The following is a 22,747-nucleotide window of genomic DNA, read 5'->3' on the forward strand; positions in this document are numbered from 1 at the left end:
TCGGGCTGACAAAGTAGGCGACACATAATATGGTTGCTGTTCCTTTTCATTTGAAAAGCCAAAGTGGTCCGGATGTTAGGTCAGGGGTGTGCCTCTTCTGAAGGAGACGGAGGCGTTTCATCTTCTGCTCTGATCTTGACTTGAACCGTAGCCAGCTGAGGGAGGGTCGTGGGGGAGGCAGGGCCACGCCTCCGTCCCCTCTGCGGTGCGCTATGATTGGCTGGGCTATCTTAACGCTTGCAGTCGGACAGTCGCTGGTGATTGTGAGCTTAGCTAAATATAAACATTATTTGTAGCAAAATGTATCAGTAAAAGTAACGAGACGGGTGTAGCCCGATGTAATGGAGTAGAAGTACATATATGTTTTATCGCAAGTGTACTCGTAAGAGTCAAGAGTATTCTGCAGAACCGTTACTCAGTAACTGAGTAAAAATATGAGTAAAAACTCAAGTACTTATACCGGAGTAAATGTAACGCATTACTACCGACCCCTGGTTGTAACCCTTTGCGCACTTCAATGGGGAGTGTTTTGCTTCTGTTTCCGCCCCAGCCTTGATAGAGGATTTCAGTTCACCTTATTGCCCGAGCTTGTTACACAGACAACCGACTCTGGCTATGTGAAATTGCTGGAACATTTGCGGGTTTTAGTGCACGAGTGCATGTAGGAAAGGAGCTAAAAATTACGCACACTCACACACACGTGCACACACAAGTGATGATGGACTCTGGACTCTGTGGTATAATGGGTATAACGCACCACTGTACCGTTGGAGTACACTAGTGCTGCTGTAGGCACATGTCCCATAGGAGAATGTGTGCAAACAATCTTTGAAATGCCTTTTTGCAAAGCCATTTTTACCCCAAACTATTCACCGGCATCAATGCATAAATTAATATAATTATCGGAATAGATCAAATCAGTTTGTATGCGTAGAAAACCCTCGCAAATGTTATTTTAAGACTCGTGTTTGTCCCCTAAAACGGACTTACTTTGTTTGGCTGTGTTTCTCTTTCCGTGCCTCTGTTGGTAAGTGGCGAAGAAAATATATATATGTACATACATACATGGCATTATCTGATGCTGCAGCTGCTGTTACTGGCAATGACATCCTCTCTCTCTCTCTCTCTCTCTCTCTCTCTCTCTCTCTCTCTCTCTCTCTCTCTCTCTCTCTCTCTCTCTCTCTCTCTCTCTCTCTCTCTCTCTCTCTCTCTCTGCAAATTCAGCGAGGCATCTTTTTGTGAAGCGTGTACCAGGGGAGACTCTCTACATCTCCCTGGAGGGCCTTGAGCTAGCTGATGCCGTCCTGTCCTTCTCTGGAGAGGGAGGCAACTTCACACTGGTAGGATGGATGGATGGATGGATGGATGGATGGATGGATGGATGGATGGATGGATGGAAGGATTGGATAGATGGATGGGTGGATGATGGATGGATGGATGGATGGATGATGGGTGGATTATGGATGGATGGATGGATGGATGGATGGATGGATGGATGGATGGATGGATGGATGGATGGATGGATGAATGGATGGAAGGAATGGATAGATGGATGGGTGGATGATGGATGATGGATGGATGGATGGATGGATGGATGGATGGATGGATTGATGGATGGATGGATGGATGGATGGATGGAAGGAATGGATAGATGGATGGGTGGATGATGGATGGATGGATGGATGGATGGATGGATGGATGGATGGATGGATGGATGGATGGATAGATGGATGGGTGGATGATGGATGATGGATGGATGATGGATAGATGGATGGATAGATGGATGATGGATGGATGATGGATGGATGGATGGATGGATGGATGATGGATGGATGGATGGATGGAAGATGGATGGATGGATGGATGGATGGATGATGGATGGATGGATGATGGATGGATGGATGGATGGATGATGGATGGATGGATGGATAGATGGATGGATGGATGATGGATGGATGGATGAATTGGGTGTTACCCAGGGGATGTACAGTAGGTTGTTAGGAATGGGGGGTGGACTACTAATGGTACAGAACCAGAGATTGATGGATGATGGATGGATGGATGGATGGATGGATGGATGGATGGATGGATGGATGGAAGATGGATGGATGGATGGAAGATGGATGGATGATGGATGGATGGATGAATTGGGTGTTACCCAGGGGATGTACAGAAGGTTGTTAGGAATGGGGGATGGACCACTAATGGTACAGAACCAGAGATTGATGGATGGATGGATGATGGATGGATGGATGGATGGAAGATGGATGGATGATGGATGGATGGATGAATTGGGTGTTACCCAGGGGATGTACAGTAGGTTGTTAGGAATGGGGGATGGACCACTAATGGTACAGAACCAGAGATTGATGGATGGATGGATGATGGATGGATGGATGGATGGAAGATGGATGGATGGATGGATGGATGGATGGATGGATGGATGGATGGATGAATTGGGTGTTACCCAGGGGATGTACAGAAGGTTGTTAGGAATGGGGGATGGACCACTAATGGTACAGAACCAGAGATTGATGGATGTGTTGCTCATCACCGCGTTCCTCCCTCCCTCCCTCCCTACCTCCCTCCCTCCGTTCAGGTCCAGGACGGGGTTCCGGTCAGCCAGCACCTACAGGAGTACTGGAACCGGGTCAAGGTTCAATATTCCAACATAGAGATTATGAATGTCAACACCAGCGATGTGGGCCAGTACACTCTGACAAACCACAAGTACCGCCGCGTGGTGTCTGTGACCCGGATGGACCTGACGGGTGGGTTTCAGTGTGTGTTGCATGCGTTGTCCACGTCCTCTTGTCCCAATCTTCTCGTCCTGCTTCTTATCTATTTTATTTAGCCTTTATTTGACCAAGCGCGTCCCTCCAGACCAAAGCTCTTATTGGCAAGGGCGTCCTGACACGGTGGACTCCGCCTCGTGGGGGGAAGGAGAGAGAAAAACCAAAATTTAAACCATAAAAACGGGAACACGGTTAAAGGTACATTACACTAATTCATCTGATAACACCCTCGAGGGGGCGTCCGGCCTCCGGCTCGGTCCGGCATCCCTACAGACACAACTGGCCGTGTCTGTGGGGGGTGAAGCCGGATGTGGGTATGTGTCCTGGTCGCTGCATTAGCGCCTCCTCTGGTCGGTCAAGGCACCTGTTCAGGGGGGGAGGGGAAACTGGGGGGAATAGCGTGATCCTCCCACGCGCTACGTCCCCCTGGTGAAACTCCTCACTGTCAGGTGAAAGGAAGCGGCTGGTGACTCCACATGTATGGGAGGAGGCATGTGGTAGTCTGCAGCCCTCCCCGGATCAGCAGAGGGGGGGCCGGATACAACTGGGGAGGAAAAAAGGGGGAGGGGGGGAGTAAAAATAAAAACACAACAATCAAGTAACACATCCACAGGAGCTGCTGAAGAAGGTTTTGCTCTTCCTGGAAAAGAAGTTGAAAGTAAAATGATGGATGCCTCGGCAGCCAGTCGGATTAGTTAGGATGGACCCAAGTTCAATTTGATTTAATTTGATTTAATTGGTCCATTCCCACATGGGAGCCGCCGTGGTCTTTGGGTTCGGACCACAGCGCGACAGACTGCATGGAGCCGTCGCCACGTTTAGAGCATAACAATAGATGAGTAATATTGGGGGTTGCTCTTGCAGGGAAGTCAACATCCTGATTAGCATATTAATACGATCCCTGTGGATGTGTTGTTCTTGTTTAGTTGTTTAAGTAGAGAAACTGGTGTGTAGGGACCTCTAGGGCAGGCGTGAGGCCCACGTCAGACCGGGACAGACAGAAGCAGCTGCAGGTATTCCAGCTAATGATAATAATGATGATGAAGATATAAATGATGAAGATGATGTCCATGATGGAGCCCTGGAAAGCAGGCAGGGAGGCCAGACTGACCCGTTTCGGAGGTTGTTGAGACTCCTAGCAGTCGCAGGTGCTTACAACCAACCAGCTGCCGAGCTAGTCAGCTGGACACCTTGTGAGGTTTTGTAAGCGAGTTTGAACCCCTGACCTTTCCCTCTCGTGTACAGTACGTGTGTGTCCTCTCGTACTGCCGTCAACGAGTAGAGTCAACGAGCCGTCAGAACCAGAACCAGAACCATGTCTATTGGCCATGTAGGTTTGCACTACATGGGATTTGGCTCCGGTGTCGTGGCTCTCGGTGTACTGAACACAGAATAACAACACAACAACACAACAACCTCCACATAGTACACACACACACACACACACACACACACACACACACACACACACACACAAGCACTGACTATATACAGGAGGACAAGAGGAGATAAGGTGCAGAGATGCTACATGCTAGCAGCTAACTGACACACATGCCTGCTGAGGTACATGGACACAACACACAGCACCAGTACTACATGTACAGTACAGTATACACAACATGTACAGTACAGTATACACAACATGTATAGTACAGTATACACAGCAGGTACAGTACAGTATACACAGCATGTACAGTACAGTATATACAACATGTATAGTATATACAACATGTACAGTACAGTATATACAGCATGTACAGTACAGCATATACAACATGTATAGTACAGTATACACAACATGTACAGTACAGTATACACACCATGTATAGTACAGTATACACAACATGTACAGTACAGTATATACAGCATGTACAGTACAGTATACACAACATGTACAGTACAGTATATATTACATGTACAGTACAGTATATACAGCATGTACAGTACAGTATATACAGCATGTATAGTACAGTATACACAACATGTACAGTACAGTATACACAACATGTACAGTACAGTATACACAACATGTATAGTACAGTATATACAACATGTACAGTACAGTATATACAACATGTACAGTATATAAAGCACGTACAGTACAGTATATACAACATGTACAGTACAGTATACACAGCATGTACAGTACAGTATATACAACATGTACAGTACAGTATATACAACATGTACAGTACATAAAGCACATACAGTACAGTATATACAACATGTACAGTACAGTATACACAGCAGGTACAGCACAGTATACACAGCATGTATAGTATATACAACATGTACAGTACAGTATACACAGCAGGTACAGTACAGTATACACAGCATGTACAGTACAGTATATACAGCATGTACAGTACAGTATATACAACATGTACAGTACAGTATATACAGCAGGTACAGTACAGTATACATAGCATGTACAGTACAGTATACACAGCATGTACAGTACAGTATATACAACATGTACTACACAGTATATACAGCATGTACAGTACAGTATAGAACATGTATGTATGTATGTATTGATTGACAGTGTTCATTTGAATGACCGCCTGCAGAAAGAAACTGTTTTTATATCTGGTAGTTTTGGGGCTCAGTGCTCTGTAGCGCCTCCCAGAGGGGAGGAGTGGGAGCAGGTTGTGAGCGGGGTGTGACGGGTCTGCAGTGATGTCTGAATTGTTCTCGGTCTGCATCAACGTGCTGACGTCATGAAACAAAACGAGGGAAGGGGCCGGCGCTGATGGACAGCTGCCATCTGTTTGGCGGGCTATGCGGGGCCCCCAAACACCAGAGCTATTTTTAACAACCAACCCTCCTCCTCCTCCTCCTCTTCCTCCTCTTCCTCCCTACTTTTTTTTTTTACTTTTTCACACGTTTCTTATTTCTTTTCGGCCGCCGGGAGGGCAGGCAGGGACAGGATGTCCTGCTGGTGACCGGAACAGGAAGTAGAATGACCGCGGACGAGTCCTACTGGCTATCGGTAAATGGTTGCTGTGGCAATTCTGACGTTTTCCCGCGTTGTTGGTTTTGTTAATGTTACGTCACGCAGCATATAGGTGCCACGCGCACTGCGAGAGAGGATGAACAGGAAGGATGTAGTGGGCCATCTTAGTCGTCTATTCCGTTGCCTGCCAACACGGGGATCGCCGGTTCGAATCCCCGTGGTACCTCCGGCTTGGTCGGGCGTCGTGTCTGCTGGTGGGGAGCCGGAGCCGGATGCGGGTGTGTGTCCTGGTCGCTGCACTAGCGCCTCCTCTGGTCGGTCGGGCCTCCTGTTCGGGGAGGAGGGGGAATAGCGTGATCCTCCCACGCGCTACGCCCCCCTGGTGAAACTCCTCACTGTCAGGTGAAAAGAAGCGGCTGGCGACTCCACATGTATGGGAGGAGGCATGTGGTAGTCTGCAGCCCTCCCCGGATCGGCAGAGGGGGCGGAGCAGAGACCGGGACGGCTCGGGAGAGAGGGGTAATTGGCCGGATGTGATTTAAAAATTGTTGTGCTGCCCCCTAGCGAGCGTCACTTCCTGTGCGTTGATAGAGGACCACACGTCGTTGGCTGGTGCTGGGACAGCACTGCCCGTGCTAGTCTCAGCAGACCGTCTGAGGCCGTAGCAGAGGAACTAAGTGGTGTATTGAACCAAGAGATTGTTGTGATAGTAGACACACAATCTAGACACTCCAAATCTCAATAAATTCATTAAAAAAAAATTCATAATGTCACTTAAAACCAAAAAAAAACCAAATCTACAAGTCTACGTCATCACTTGCTGGTCTCCCTCCCTCCCTCTCCTGTACGCCAGACCATCATGATGATTCCAAGGGGAACCCTCTCCTGGCCCTGCTCCTGCTCTTGGGCATTCCCGCCGGCATCTGCTGCTGCTGCCGGAAGAAGATCTTTAAGCAGAAGGCCTCCACCACCGCTACGCTACAGGTAAAGCACCCAGCACCTTTCCCCCCCTTTTTCTCCCCAGCTGTATCCGTCCAATTACCCCACTCTTCCGATCCCTCCCCGGTCTCTGCTCCACCTCCTCTGCTGGTCCGGGGAGGGCTGCAGACTACCACATGCCTCCTCCCATACACGTGGAGTCACCAGCCGCTCCTTTTCACCTGACAGTGAGGAGTTTCGCCAGGGGGAAGTAACGTATGGGAAGAGCACACTATCCCCCCCCCACCCCTGAACAGGCACCGCGACCGAACTGGCGAACCCCGTGTTGGTAGGCAACGGAACAGACCACCACGCCACCCGGACGCCCCATATAGAACCTTCTGATTTCACCTCCTCTTCTTTATTTACTTTTCATACAGTAAATGATTGAAAAGAATCAGAATGATTCATGGAAGTTGATTAGAAGTCTATTCGTTTGATATTCTGTTCACAAATTAAATCACCAACACCCCTGCTCCCCCCCCCTCTCTCTCCAGAGTACCCCAGAGACGGTACATCCCCCTCCAGCTGGACCCATGGGCCCTCCACCTGCCTACTACACCCCTGGACAACCAGGAGCGGTGAGAACAAAAGGAATATAGACGGGGCAGAGAAGAGGAGGAGGGATGGTGCGAGGGAGGGAGTGGTAGAAAAAAAGGGGAGAGGAAAGAAAATCTGGAGAAAATGGGGACAGCTTAGAGGGGGAGAGAAGGAAAAGGTGAAGGAGGACGTGAGAAAGTGATAAAAATTCACTCTGTTGGTGAAGAGCACGACAGAGGGAAAGAGGGAAGGGATAGACGGACTGATGAAACACCGGATACGGTGGGAAGGGAGGGTGGAAAAGAGAGATGGATGAATGGGTGAATTAGTGAAAGCATTAATTTTGCTGTTTTTCTGTTTGCAGGCATACTACCACGACTCTAACATGGTACAGAACACACCACACACCTATCACATAACTAACGCTTTGTGATTACACCAGGATTACTTCAACTAACGCTTTATGATTACACCATGATTACTTCAACTAACGCTTTATGATTACACCATGATTACTTCAACTAACGCTTTATGATTACACCATGATTACTTCAACTAACGCTTTATGATTACACCACGATTACTTCAACTAACGCTTTATGATTACACCATGCTTACTTCAACTAACGCTTTATGATTACACCACGATTACTTCAACTAACGCTAATGATTACACCAGGATTACTTCAACTAACGCTTTATGATTACACCACGATTACTTCAACTAACGCTTTATGATTACACCATGATTACTTCAACTAACGCTTTATGATTACACCACGATTACTTCAACTAACACTTTATGATTACACCATGATTACTTCAACTAACGCTTTATGATTACACCATGATTACTTCAACTAACGCTTTATGATTACACCACGATTACTTCAACTAACGCTTTATGATTACACCATGATTACTTCAACTAACGCTTTATGATTACACCACGATTACTTCAACTAACGCTTTATGATTACACCACGATTACTTCAACTAACGCTTTATGATTACACCACGATTACTTCAACTAACGCTTTATGATTACACCATGATTACTTCAACTAACACTTTATGATTACACCACGATTACTTCAACTAACGCTTTATGATTACACCATGATTACTTCAACTAACGCTTTATGATTACACCATGATTACTTCAACTAACGCTTTATGATTACACCATGATTACTTCAACTAACACTTTATGATTACACCATGATTACTTCAACTAACACTTTATGATTACACCACGATTACTTCAACTAACACTAATGATTACACCACGATTACTTCAACTAACACTAATGATTACACCATGATTACTTCAACTAACGCTCTATGATTACACCACGATTACTTCAACTAACGCTTTATGATTACACCACGATTACTTCATCTAACGCTTTATGATTACACCACGATTACTTCATCTAACGCTTTATGATTACACCATGATTACTTCAACTAACGCTTTATGATTACACCACGATTACTTCAACTAACGCTTTATGATTACACCATGATTACTTCAACTAACGCTTTATGATTACACCACGATTACTTCAACTAACGCTTTATGATTACACCACGATTACTTCAACTAACGCTAAATATTATAGCAGGATTACTTCAAATAACGCTAATGATTACACCATGATTACTTCAACTAACGCTAAATATTATAGCAGGATTACTTCAACTAACGCTTTATGATTACACCATGATTACGTCAACTAACGCTAAATATTATAGCAGGATTACTTCAAATAACGCTAATGATTACACCACGATTACTTCAACTAACGCTAAATATTATAGCAGGATTACTTCAACTAACACTAATGATTACACCACGATTACTTCAACTAACGCTAATGCTTACACCACGATTACTTCAACTAACACTTTATGATTACACCATGATTACTTCAACTAACGCTAACGATTACACCACGATTACTTCAACTAACGCTTTATGATTACACCATGATTACTTCAACTAACGCTTTATGATTACACCACGATTACTTCAACTAACGCTAAATATTATAGCAGGATTACTTCAAATAACGCTAATGATTACACCACGATTACTTCAACTAACGCTTTGTGATTACACCACGATTACTTCAACTAACGCTTTGTGATTACACCACGATTACTTCATCTAACGCTAATGATTACACCATGATTACTTCAACTAACGCTAATGATTACACCATGATTACTTCAACTAATGCTTTATGATTACACCATGATTACTTCATCTAACGCTAATGATTACACCATGATTACTTCAACTAACGCTTTATGATTACACCACGATTACTTCATCTAACGCTTTATGATTACACCACGATTACTTCAGCTAACGCTTTATGATTACACCATGATTACTTCAACTAACGCTTTATGATTACACCACGATTACTTCAACTAACGCTTTATGATTACACCATGATTACATCAACTAACGCTTTATGATTACACCACGATTACTTCAACTAACGCTAAATATTATAGCAGGATTACTTCAAATAACGCTAATGATTACACCATGATTACTTCAACTAACGCTAAATATTATAGCAGGATTACTTCAACTAACGCTTTATGATTACACCATGATTACGTCAACTAACGCTAAATATTATAGCAGGATTACTTCAAATAACACTAATGATTACACCACGATTACTTCAACTAACGCTAAATATTATAGCAGGATTACTTCAACTAACGCTAATGATTACACCACGATTACCTCAACTAACGCTAATGCTTACACCACGATTACTTCAACTAACACTTTATGATTACACCATGATTACTTCAACTAACGCTAACGATTACACCACGATTACTTCAACTAACGCTTTATGATTACACCATGATTACTTCAACTAACGCTTTATGATTACACCACGATTACTTCAACTAACGCTAAATATTATAGCAGGATTACTTCAAATAACGCTAATGATTACACCACGATTACTTCAACTAACGCTTTGTGATTACACCACGATTACTTCAACTAACGCTTTGTGATTACACCACGATTACTTCATCTAACGCTAATGATTACACCATGATTACTTCAACTAACGCTAATGATTACACCATGATTACTTCAACTAATGCTTTATGATTACACCATGATTACTTCAACTAACGCTAACGATTACACCACGATTACTTCAACTAACGCTTTATGATTACACCATGATTACTTCAACTAACGCTTTATGATTACACCACGATTACTTCAACTAACGCTAAATATTATAGCAGGATTACTTCAAATAACGCTAATGATTACACCACGATTACTTCAACTGACGCTTTGTGATTACACCACGATTACTTCAACTAACGCTTTATGATTACACCATGCTTACTTCAACTAACGCTTTATGATTACACCACGATTACTTCAACTAACGCTAATGATTACACCAGGATTACTTCAACTAACGCTTTATGATTACACCACGATTACTTCAACTAACGCTTTATGATTACACCATGATTACTTCAACTAACGCTTTATGATTACACCACGATTACTTCAACTAACACTTTATGATTACACCATGATTACTTCAACTAACGCTTTATGATTACACCATGATTACTTCAACTAACGCTTTATGATTACACCACGATTACTTCAACTAACGCTTTATGATTACACCATGATTACTTCAACTAACGCTTTATGATTACACCACGATTACTTCAACTAACGCTTTATGATTACACCATGATTACTTCAACTAATGCTTTATGATTACACCATGATTACTTCAACTAACGCTAACGATTACACCACGATTACTTCAACTAACGCTTTATGATTACACCATGATTACTTCAACTAACGCTTTATGATTACACCACGATTACTTCAACTAACGCTAAATATTATAGCAGGATTACTTCAAATAACGCTAATGATTACACCACGATTACTTCAACTGACGCTTTGTGATTACACCACGATTACTTCAACTAACGCTTTATGATTACACCATGCTTACTTCAACTAACGCTTTATGATTACACCACGATTACTTCAACTAACGCTAATGATTACACCAGGATTACTTCAACTAACGCTTTATGATTACACCACGATTACTTCAACTAACGCTTTATGATTACACCATGATTACTTCAACTAACGCTTTATGATTACACCACGATTACTTCAACTAACACTTTATGATTACACCATGATTACTTCAACTAACGCTTTATGATTACACCATGATTACTTCAACTAACGCTTTATGATTACACCACGATTACTTCAACTAACGCTTTATGATTACACCATGATTACTTCAACTAACGCTTTATGATTACACCACGATTACTTCAACTAACGCTTTATGATTACACCACGATTACTTCAACTAACGCTTTATGATTACACCACGATTACTTCAACTAACGCTTTATGATTACACCATGATTACTTCAACTAACACTTTATGATTACACCACGATTACTTCAACTAACGCTTTATGATTACACCATGATTACTTCAACTAACGCTTTATGATTACACCATGATTACTTCAACTAACGCTTTATGATTACACCATGATTACTTCAACTAACACTTTATGATTACACCATGATTACTTCAACTAACACTTTATGATTACACCACGATTACTTCAACTAACACTAATGATTACACCACGATTACTTCAACTAACACTAATGATTACACCATGATTACTTCAACTAACGCTCTATGATTACACCACGATTACTTCAACTAACGCTTTATGATTACACCACGATTACTTCATCTAACGCTTTATGATTACACCACGATTACTTCATCTAACGCTTTATGATTACACCATGATTACTTCAACTAACGCTTTATGATTACACCACGATTACTTCAACTAACGCTTTATGATTACACCATGATTACTTCAACTAACGCTTTATGATTACACCACGATTACTTCAACTAACGCTTTATGATTACACCACGATTACTTCAACTAACGCTAAATATTATAGCAGGATTACTTCAAATAACGCTAATGATTACACCATGATTACTTCAACTAACGCTAAATATTATAGCAGGATTACTTCAACTAACGCTTTATGATTACACCATGATTACGTCAACTAACGCTAAATATTATAGCAGGATTACTTCAAATAACGCTAATGATTACACCACGATTACTTCAACTAACGCTAAATATTATAGCAGGATTACTTCAACTAACACTAATGATTACACCACGATTACTTCAACTAACGCTAATGCTTACACCACGATTACTTCAACTAACACTTTATGATTACACCATGATTACTTCAACTAACGCTAACGATTACACCACGATTACTTCAACTAACGCTTTATGATTACACCATGATTACTTCAACTAACGCTTTATGATTACACCACGATTACTTCAACTAACGCTAAATATTATAGCAGGATTACTTCAAATAACGCTAATGATTACACCACGATTACTTCAACTAACGCTTTGTGATTACACCACGATTACTTCAACTAACGCTTTGTGATTACACCACGATTACTTCATCTAACGCTAATGATTACACCATGATTACTTCAACTAACGCTAATGATTACACCATGATTACTTCAACTAATGCTTTATGATTACACCATGATTACTTCATCTAACGCTAATGATTACACCATGATTACTTCAACTAACGCTTTATGATTACACCACGATTACTTCATCTAACGCTTTATGATTACACCACGATTACTTCAGCTAACGCTTTATGATTACACCATGATTACTTCAACTAACGCTTTATGATTACACCACGATTACTTCAACTAACGCTTTATGATTACACCATGATTACATCAACTAACGCTTTATGATTACACCACGATTACTTCAACTAACGCTAAATATTATAGCAGGATTACTTCAAATAACGCTAATGATTACACCATGATTACTTCAACTAACGCTAAATATTATAGCAGGATTACTTCAACTAACGCTTTATGATTACACCATGATTACGTCAACTAACGCTAAATATTATAGCAGGATTACTTCAAATAACACTAATGATTACACCACGATTACTTCAACTAACGCTAAATATTATAGCAGGATTACTTCAACTAACGCTAATGATTACACCACGATTACCTCAACTAACGCTAATGCTTACACCACGATTACTTCAACTAACACTTTATGATTACACCATGATTACTTCAACTAACGCTAACGATTACACCACGATTACTTCAACTAACGCTTTATGATTACACCATGATTACTTCAACTAACGCTTTATGATTACACCACGATTACTTCAACTAACGCTAAATATTATAGCAGGATTACTTCAAATAACGCTAATGATTACACCACGATTACTTCAACTAACGCTTTGTGATTACACCACGATTACTTCAACTAACGCTTTGTGATTACACCACGATTACTTCATCTAACGCTAATGATTACACCATGATTACTTCAACTAACGCTAATGATTACACCATGATTACTTCAACTAATGCTTTATGATTACACCATGATTACTTCAACTAACGCTAACGATTACACCACGATTACTTCAACTAACGCTTTATGATTACACCATGATTACTTCAACTAACGCTTTATGATTACACCACGATTACTTCAACTAACGCTAAATATTATAGCAGGATTACTTCAAATAACGCTAATGATTACACCACGATTACTTCAACTGACGCTTTGTGATTACACCACGATTACTTCAACTAACGCTTTGTGATTACACCACGATTACTTCATCTAACGCTAATGATTACACCATGATTACTTCAACTAACGCTAATGATTACACCATGATTACTTCATCTAACGCTAATGATTACACCATGATTACTTCAACTAACGCTTTATGATTACACCATGATTACTTCATCTAACGCTTTATGATTACACCACGATTACTTCAGCTAACGCTTTATGATTACACCATGATTACTTCAACTAATGGTAATGATTACACCATGATTACTTCATCTAACGCTTTATGATTACACCATGATTACTTCAACTAATGCTTTATGATTACACCACGATTACTTCAACTAACGCTTTATGATTACACCATGATTACTTCAACTAACGCTAATGATTACACCATGATTACTTCATCTAACGCTTTATGATTACACCACGATTACTTCAACTAACGCTTTATGATTACACCATGATTACTTCATCTAACGCTAATGATTACACCATGATTACTTCAACTAACGCTAATGATTACACCATGATTACTTCAACTACTGCTTTATGATTACACCATGATTACTTCATCTAACGCTAATGATTACACCATGGTTACTTCAACTAACGCTTTATGATTACACCACGATTACTTCAACTAAGGCTTTATGATTACACCACGATTACTTCAACTAACGCTTTATGATTACACCATGATTACTTCAACTAACGCTAATGATTACACCATGATTACTTCATCTAACGCTAATGATTACACCACGATTACTTCAACTAACGCTTTAAGGTTACACCACAATTACTTCAACTAACGCTAATGATTACACCATGATTACTTCAACTAATGCTTTATGATTACACCATGATTACTTCATCTAACGCTAATGATTACACCGCGATTACTTCAACTAACGCTAACGATTACACCACGATTACTTCAACTAACGCTTTATGATTACACCGCGATTACTTCAACTAACGCTTTATGATTACACCATGATTACTTCAACTAATGGTAATGATTACAGCAGGATTACTTCAACTAACGCTAATGATTACACCACGATTACTTCAACTAACGCTTTATGATTACACCATGATTACTTCAACTAATGGTAATGATTACACCATGATTACTTCAACTAACGCTCTATGATTACACCATGATTACTTCAACTAATGGTAATGATTACACCACGATTACTTCAACTAACGCTTTATGATTACACCATGATTACTTCAACTAACGCTTTATGATTACACCACGATTACTTCAACTAACACTTTATGATTACACCATGATTACTTCAACTAACGCTTTATGATTACACCATGATTACTTCAACTAACGCTTTATGATTACACCACGATTACTTCAACTAACGCTTTATGATTACACCATGATTACTTCAACTAACGCTTTATGATTACACCACGATTACTTCAACTAACGCTTTATGATTACACCACGATTACTTCAACTAACGCTTTATGATTACACCACGATTACTTCAACTAACGCTTTATGATTACACCATGATTACTTCAACTAACACTTTATGATTACACCACGATTACTTCAACTAATGCTTTATGATTACACCATGATTACTTCAACTAATGCTTTATGATTACACCATGATTACTTCAACTAACGCTTTATGATTACACCATGATTACTTCAACTAACACTTTATGATTACACCACGATTACTTCAACTAACACTAATGATTACACCACGATTACTTCAACTAACACTAATGATTACACCATGATTACTTCAACTAACGCTTTATGATTACACCACGATTACTTCAACTAACGCTTTATGATTACACCACGATTACTTCATCTAACGCTTTATGATTACACCACGATTACTTCATCTAACGCTTTATGATTACACCATGATTACTTCAACTAACGCTTTATGATTACACCACGATTACTTCAACTAACGCTTTATGATTACACCATGATTACTTCAACTAACGCTTTATGATTACACCACGATTACTTCAACTAACGCTTTATGATTACACCACGATTACTTCAACTAACGCTAAATATTATAGCAGGATTACTTCAAATAACGCTAATGATTACACCATGATTACTTCAACTAACGCTAAATATTATAGCAGGATTACTTCAACTAACGCTTTATGATTACACCATGATTACGTCAACTAACGCTAAATATTATAGCAGGATTACTTCAAATAACGCTAATGATTACACCACGATTACTTCAACTAACGCTAAATATTATAGCAGGATTACTTCAACTAACACTAATGATTACACCACGATTACTTCAACTAACGCTAATGCTTACACCACGATTACTTCAACTAACACTTTATGATTACACCATGATTACTTCAACTAACGCTAACGATTACACCACGATTACTTCAACTAACGCTTTATGATTACACCATGATTACTTCAACTAACGCTTTATGATTACACCACGATTACTTCAACTAACGCTAAATATTATAGCAGGATTACTTCAAATAACGCTAATGATTACACCACGATTACTTCAACTAACGCTTTGTGATTACACCACGATTACTTCAACTAACGCTTTGTGATTACACCACGATTACTTCATCTAACGCTAATGATTACACCATGATTACTTCAACTAACACTAATGATTACACCATGATTACTTCAACTAATGCTTTATGATTACACCATGATTACTTCATCTAACGCTAATGATTACACCATGATTACTTCAACTAACGCTTTATGATTACACCACGATTACTTCATCTAACGCTTTATGATTACACCACGATTACTTCAGCTAACGCTTTATGATTACACCATGATTACTTCAACTAACGCTTTATGATTACACCACGATAACTTCAACTAACGCTTTATGATTACACCATGATTACATCAACTAACGCTTTATGATTACACCACGATTACTTCAACTAACGCTAAATATTATAGCAGGATTACTTCAAATAACGCTAATGATTACACCATGATTACTTCAACTAACGCTAAATATTATAGCAGGATTACTTCAACTAACGCTTTATGATTACACCATGATTACGTCAACTAACGCTAAATATTATAGCAGGATTACTTCAAATAACACTAATGATTACACCACGATTACTTCAACTAACGCTAAATATTATAGCAGGATTACTTCAACTAACGCTAATGATTACACCACGATTACCTCAACTAACGCTAATGCTTACACCACGATTACTTCAACTAACACTTTATGATTACACCATGATTACTTCAACTAACGCTAACGATTACACCACGATTACTTCAACTAACGCTTTATGATTACACCATGATTACTTCAACTAACGCTTTATGATTACACCACGATTACTTCAACTAACGCTAAATATTATAGCAGGATTACTTCAAATAACGCTAATGATTACACCACGATTACTTCAACTAACGCTTTGTGATTACACCACGATTACTTCAACTAACGCTTTGTGATTACACCACGATTACTTCATCTAACGCTAATGATTACACCATGATTACTTCAACTAACGCTAATGATTACACCATGATTACTTCAACTACTGCTTTATGATTACACCATGATTACTTCAACTAACGCTAACGATTACACCACGATTACTTCAACTAACGCTTTATGATTACACCATGATTACTTCAACTAACGCTTTATGATTACACCACGATTACTTCAACTAACGCTAAATATTATAGCAGGATTACTTCAAATAACGCTAATGATTACACCACGATTACTTCAACTAATGCTTTATGATTACACCATGATTACTTCAACTAATGGTAATGATTACACCATGATTACTTCATCTAACGCTTTATGATTACACCATGATTACTTCAACTAATGCTTTATGATTACACCACGATTACTTCAACTAACGCTTTGTGATTACACCACGATTACTTCATCTAACGCTAATGATTACACCATGATTACTTCAACTAACGCTAATGATTACACCATGATTACTTCATCTAACGCTAATGATTACACCATGATTACTTCAACTAACGCTTTATGATTACACCATGATTACTTCATCTAACGCTTTATGATTACACCACGATTACTTCAGCTAACGCTTTATGATTACCCCATGATTACTTCAACTAATGGTAATGATTACACCATGATTACTTCATCTAACGCTTTATGATTACACCATGATTACTTCAACTAATGCTTTATGATTACACCACGATTACTTCAACTAACGCTTTATGATTACACCATGATTACTTCAACTAACGCTAATGATTACACCATGATTACTTCATCTAACGCTTTATGATTACACCACGATTACTTCAACTAACGCTTTATGATTACACCATGATTACTTCATCTAACGCTAATGATTACACCATGATTACTTCAACTAACGCTAATGATTACACCATGATTACTTCAACTACTGCTTTATGATTACACCATGATTACTTCATCTAACGCTAATGATTACACCATGGTTACTTCAACTAACGCTTTATGATTACACCACGATTACTTCAACTAAGGCTTTATGATTACACCACGATTACTTCAACTAACGCTTTATGATTACACCATGATTACTTCAACTAACGCTAATGATTACACCATGATTACTTCATCTAACGCTAATGATTACACCACGATTACTTCAACTAACGCTTTAAGGTTACACCACAATTACTTCAACTAACGCTAATGATTACACCATGATTACTTCAACTAATGCTTTATGATTACACCATGATTACTTCATCTAACGCTAATGATTACACCGCGATTACTTCAACTAACGCTAACGATTACACCACGATTACTTCAACTAACGCTTTATGATTACACCGCGATTACTTCAACTAACGCTTTATGATTACACCATGATTACTTCAACTAATGGTAATGATTACAGCAGGATTACTTCAACTAACGCTAATGATTACACCACGATTACTTCAACTAACGCTTTATGATTACACCATGATTACTTCAACTAATGGTAATGATTACACCATGATTACTTCAACTAACGCTCTATGATTACACCATGATTACTTCAACTAATGGTAATGATTACACCACGATTACTTCAACTAACGCTTTATGATTACACCATGATTACTTCAACTAACGCTTTATGATTACACCACGATTACTTCAACTAACACTTTATGATTACACCATGATTACTTCAACTAACGCTTTATGATTACACCATGATTACTTCAACTAACGCTTTATGATTACACCACGATTACTTCAACTAACGCTTTATGATTACACCATGATTACTTCAACTAACGCTTTATGATTACACCACGATTACTTCAACTAACGCTTTATGATTACACCACGATTACTTCAACTAACGCTTTATGATTACACCACGATTACTTCAACTAACGCTTTATGATTACACCATGATTACTTCAACTAACACTTTATGATTACACCACGATTACTTCAACTAATGCTTTATGATTACACCATGATTACTTCAACTAATGCTTTATGATTACACCATGATTACTTCAACTAACGCTTTATGATTACACCATGATTACTTCAACTAACACTTTATGATTACACCACGATTACTTCAACTAACACTAATGATTACACCACGATTACTTCAACTAACACTAATGATTACACCATGATTACTTCAACTAACGCTTTATGATTACACCACGATTACTTCAACTAACGCTTTATGATTACACCACGATTACTTCATCTAACGCTTTATGATTACACCACGATTACTTCATCTAACGCTTTATGATTACACCATGATTACTTCAACTAACGCTTTATGATTACACCACGATTACTTCAACTAACGCTTTATGATTACACCATGATTACTTCAACTAACGCTTTATGATTACACCACGATTACTTCAACTAACGCTTTATGATTACACCACGATTACTTCAACTAACGCTAAATATTATAGCAGGATTACTTCAAATAACGCTAATGATTACACCATGATTACTTCAACTAACGCTAAATATTATAGCAGGATTACTTCAACTAACGCTTTATGATTACACCATGATTACGTCAACTAACGCTAAATATTATAGCAGGATTACTTCAAATAACGCTAATGATTACACCACGATTACTTCAACTAACGCTAAATATTATAGCAGGATTACTTCAACTAACACTAATGATTACACCACGATTACTTCAACTAACGCTAATGCTTACACCACGATTACTTCAACTAACACTTTATGATTACACCATGATTACTTCAACTAACGCTAACGATTACACCACGATTACTTCAACTAACGCTTTATGATTACACCATGATTACTTCAACTAACGCTTTATGATTACACCACGATTACTTCAACTAACGCTAAATATTATAGCAGGATTACTTCAAATAACACTAATGATTACACCACGATTACTTCAACTAACGCTTTGTGATTACACCACGATTACTTCAACTAACGCTTTGTGATTACACCACGATTACTTCATCTAACGCTAATGATTACACCATGATTACTTCAACTAACGCTAATGATTACACCATGATTACTTCAACTAATGCTTTATGATTACACCATGATTACTTCATCTAACGCTAATGATTACACCATGATTACTTCAACTAACGCTTTATGATTACACCACGATTACTTCATCTAACGCTTTATGATTACACCACGATTACTTCAGCTAACGCTTTATGATTACACCATGATTACTTCAACTAACGCTTTATGATTACACCACGATTACTTCAACTAACGCTTTATGATTACACCATGATTACATCAACTAACGCTTTATGATTACACCACGATTACTTCAACTAACGCTAAATATTATAGCAGGATTACTTCAAATAACGCTAATGATTACACCATGATTACTTCAACTAACGCTAAATATTATAGCAGGATTACTTCAACTAACGCTTTATGATTACACCATGATTACGTCAACTAACGCTAAATATTATAGCAGGATTACTTCAAATAACACTAATGATTACACCACGATTACTTCAACTAACGCTAAATATTATAGCAGGATTACTTCAACTAACGCTAATGATTACACCACGATTACCTCAACTAACGCTAATGCTTACACCACGATTACTTCAACTAACACTTTATGATTACACCATGATTACTTCAACTAACGCTAACGATTACACCACGATTACTTCAACTAACGCTTTGTGATTACACCACGATTACTTCAACTAACGCTTTGTGATTACACCACGATTACTTCATCTAACGCTAATGATTACACCATGATTACTTCAACTAACGCTAATGATTACACCATGATTACTTCATCTAACGCTAATGATTACACCATGATTACTTCAACTAACGCTTTATGATTACACCATGATTACTTCATCTAACGCTTTATGATTACACCACGATTACTTCAGCTAACGCTTTATGATTACACCATGATTACTTCAACTAATGGTAATGATTACACCATGATTACTTCATCTAACGCTTTATGATTACACCATGATTACTTCAACTAATGCTTTATGATTACACCACGATTACTTCAACTAACGCTTTATGATTACACCATGATTACTTCAACTAACGCTAATGATTACACCATGATTACTTCATCTAACGCTTTATGATTACACCACGATTACTTCAACTAACGCTTTATGATTACACCATGATTACTTCATCTAATGCTAATGATTACACCATGATTACTTCAACTAACGCTAATGATTACACCATGATTACTTCAACTACTGCTTTATGATTACACCATGATTACTTCATCTAACGCTAATGATTACACCACGGTTACTTCAACTAACGCTTTATGATTACACCACGATTACTTCAACTAAGGCTTTATGATTACACCACGATTACTTCAACTAACGCTTTATGATTACACCATGATTACTTCAACTAACGCTAATGATTACACCATGATTACTTCATCTAACGCTAATGATTACACCACGATTACTTCAACTAACGCTTTAAGGTTACACCACAATTACTTCAACTAACGCTAATGATTACACCATGATTACTTCAACTAATGCTTTATGATTACACCATGATTACTTCATCTAACGCTAATGATTACACCGCGATTACTTCAACTAACGCTAACGATTACACCACGATTACTTCAACTAACGCTTTATGATTACACCGCGATTACTTCAACTAACGCTTTATGATTACACCATGATTACTTCAACTAATGGTAATGATTACAGCAGGATTACTTCAACTAACGCTAATGATTACACCACGATTACTTCAACTAACGCTTTATGATTACACCATGATTACTTCAACTAATGGTAATGATTACACCATGATTACTTCAACTAACGCTCTATGATTACACCATGATTACTTCAACTAACGCTTTATGATTACACCATGATTACTTCAACTAACGCTTTATGATTACACCATGATTACTTCAACTAATGGTAATGATTACACCATGATTACTTCAACTAACGCTCTATGATTACACCATGATTACTTCAACTAACGCTTTATGATTACACCATGATTACTTCAACTAACGCTTTATGATTACACCATGATTACTTCAACTAACG

At 38.7% G+C, this 22,747-nt stretch overlaps 1 protein-coding gene across 1 annotated transcript in view; it reads left to right on the forward strand.

Annotated features, from left to right (window-relative positions):
- The window catches only part of wu:fc21g02 (uncharacterized), a 40,514-nt gene that overhangs the window by 12,792 nt on the left and 4,975 nt on the right, over window positions 1-22,747 (forward strand). Inside the window, exons 6-10 of the mRNA XM_056280586.1 lie at window positions 1,255-1,340; window positions 2,600-2,771; window positions 6,605-6,735; window positions 7,227-7,310; window positions 7,634-7,657. Of these exons, the coding sequence (XP_056136561.1) occupies window positions 1,255-1,340; window positions 2,600-2,771; window positions 6,605-6,735; window positions 7,227-7,310; window positions 7,634-7,657 (497 nt within the window). The remainder of the gene's footprint in view (window positions 1-1,254; window positions 1,341-2,599; window positions 2,772-6,604; window positions 6,736-7,226; window positions 7,311-7,633; window positions 7,658-22,747) is intronic.

This window comes from Lampris incognitus, chromosome 5, assembly GCF_029633865.1.
Source record: "Lampris incognitus isolate fLamInc1 chromosome 5, fLamInc1.hap2, whole genome shotgun sequence".
NCBI classification, from domain to species: Eukaryota; Metazoa; Chordata; class Actinopteri; order Lampriformes; family Lampridae; genus Lampris; species Lampris incognitus.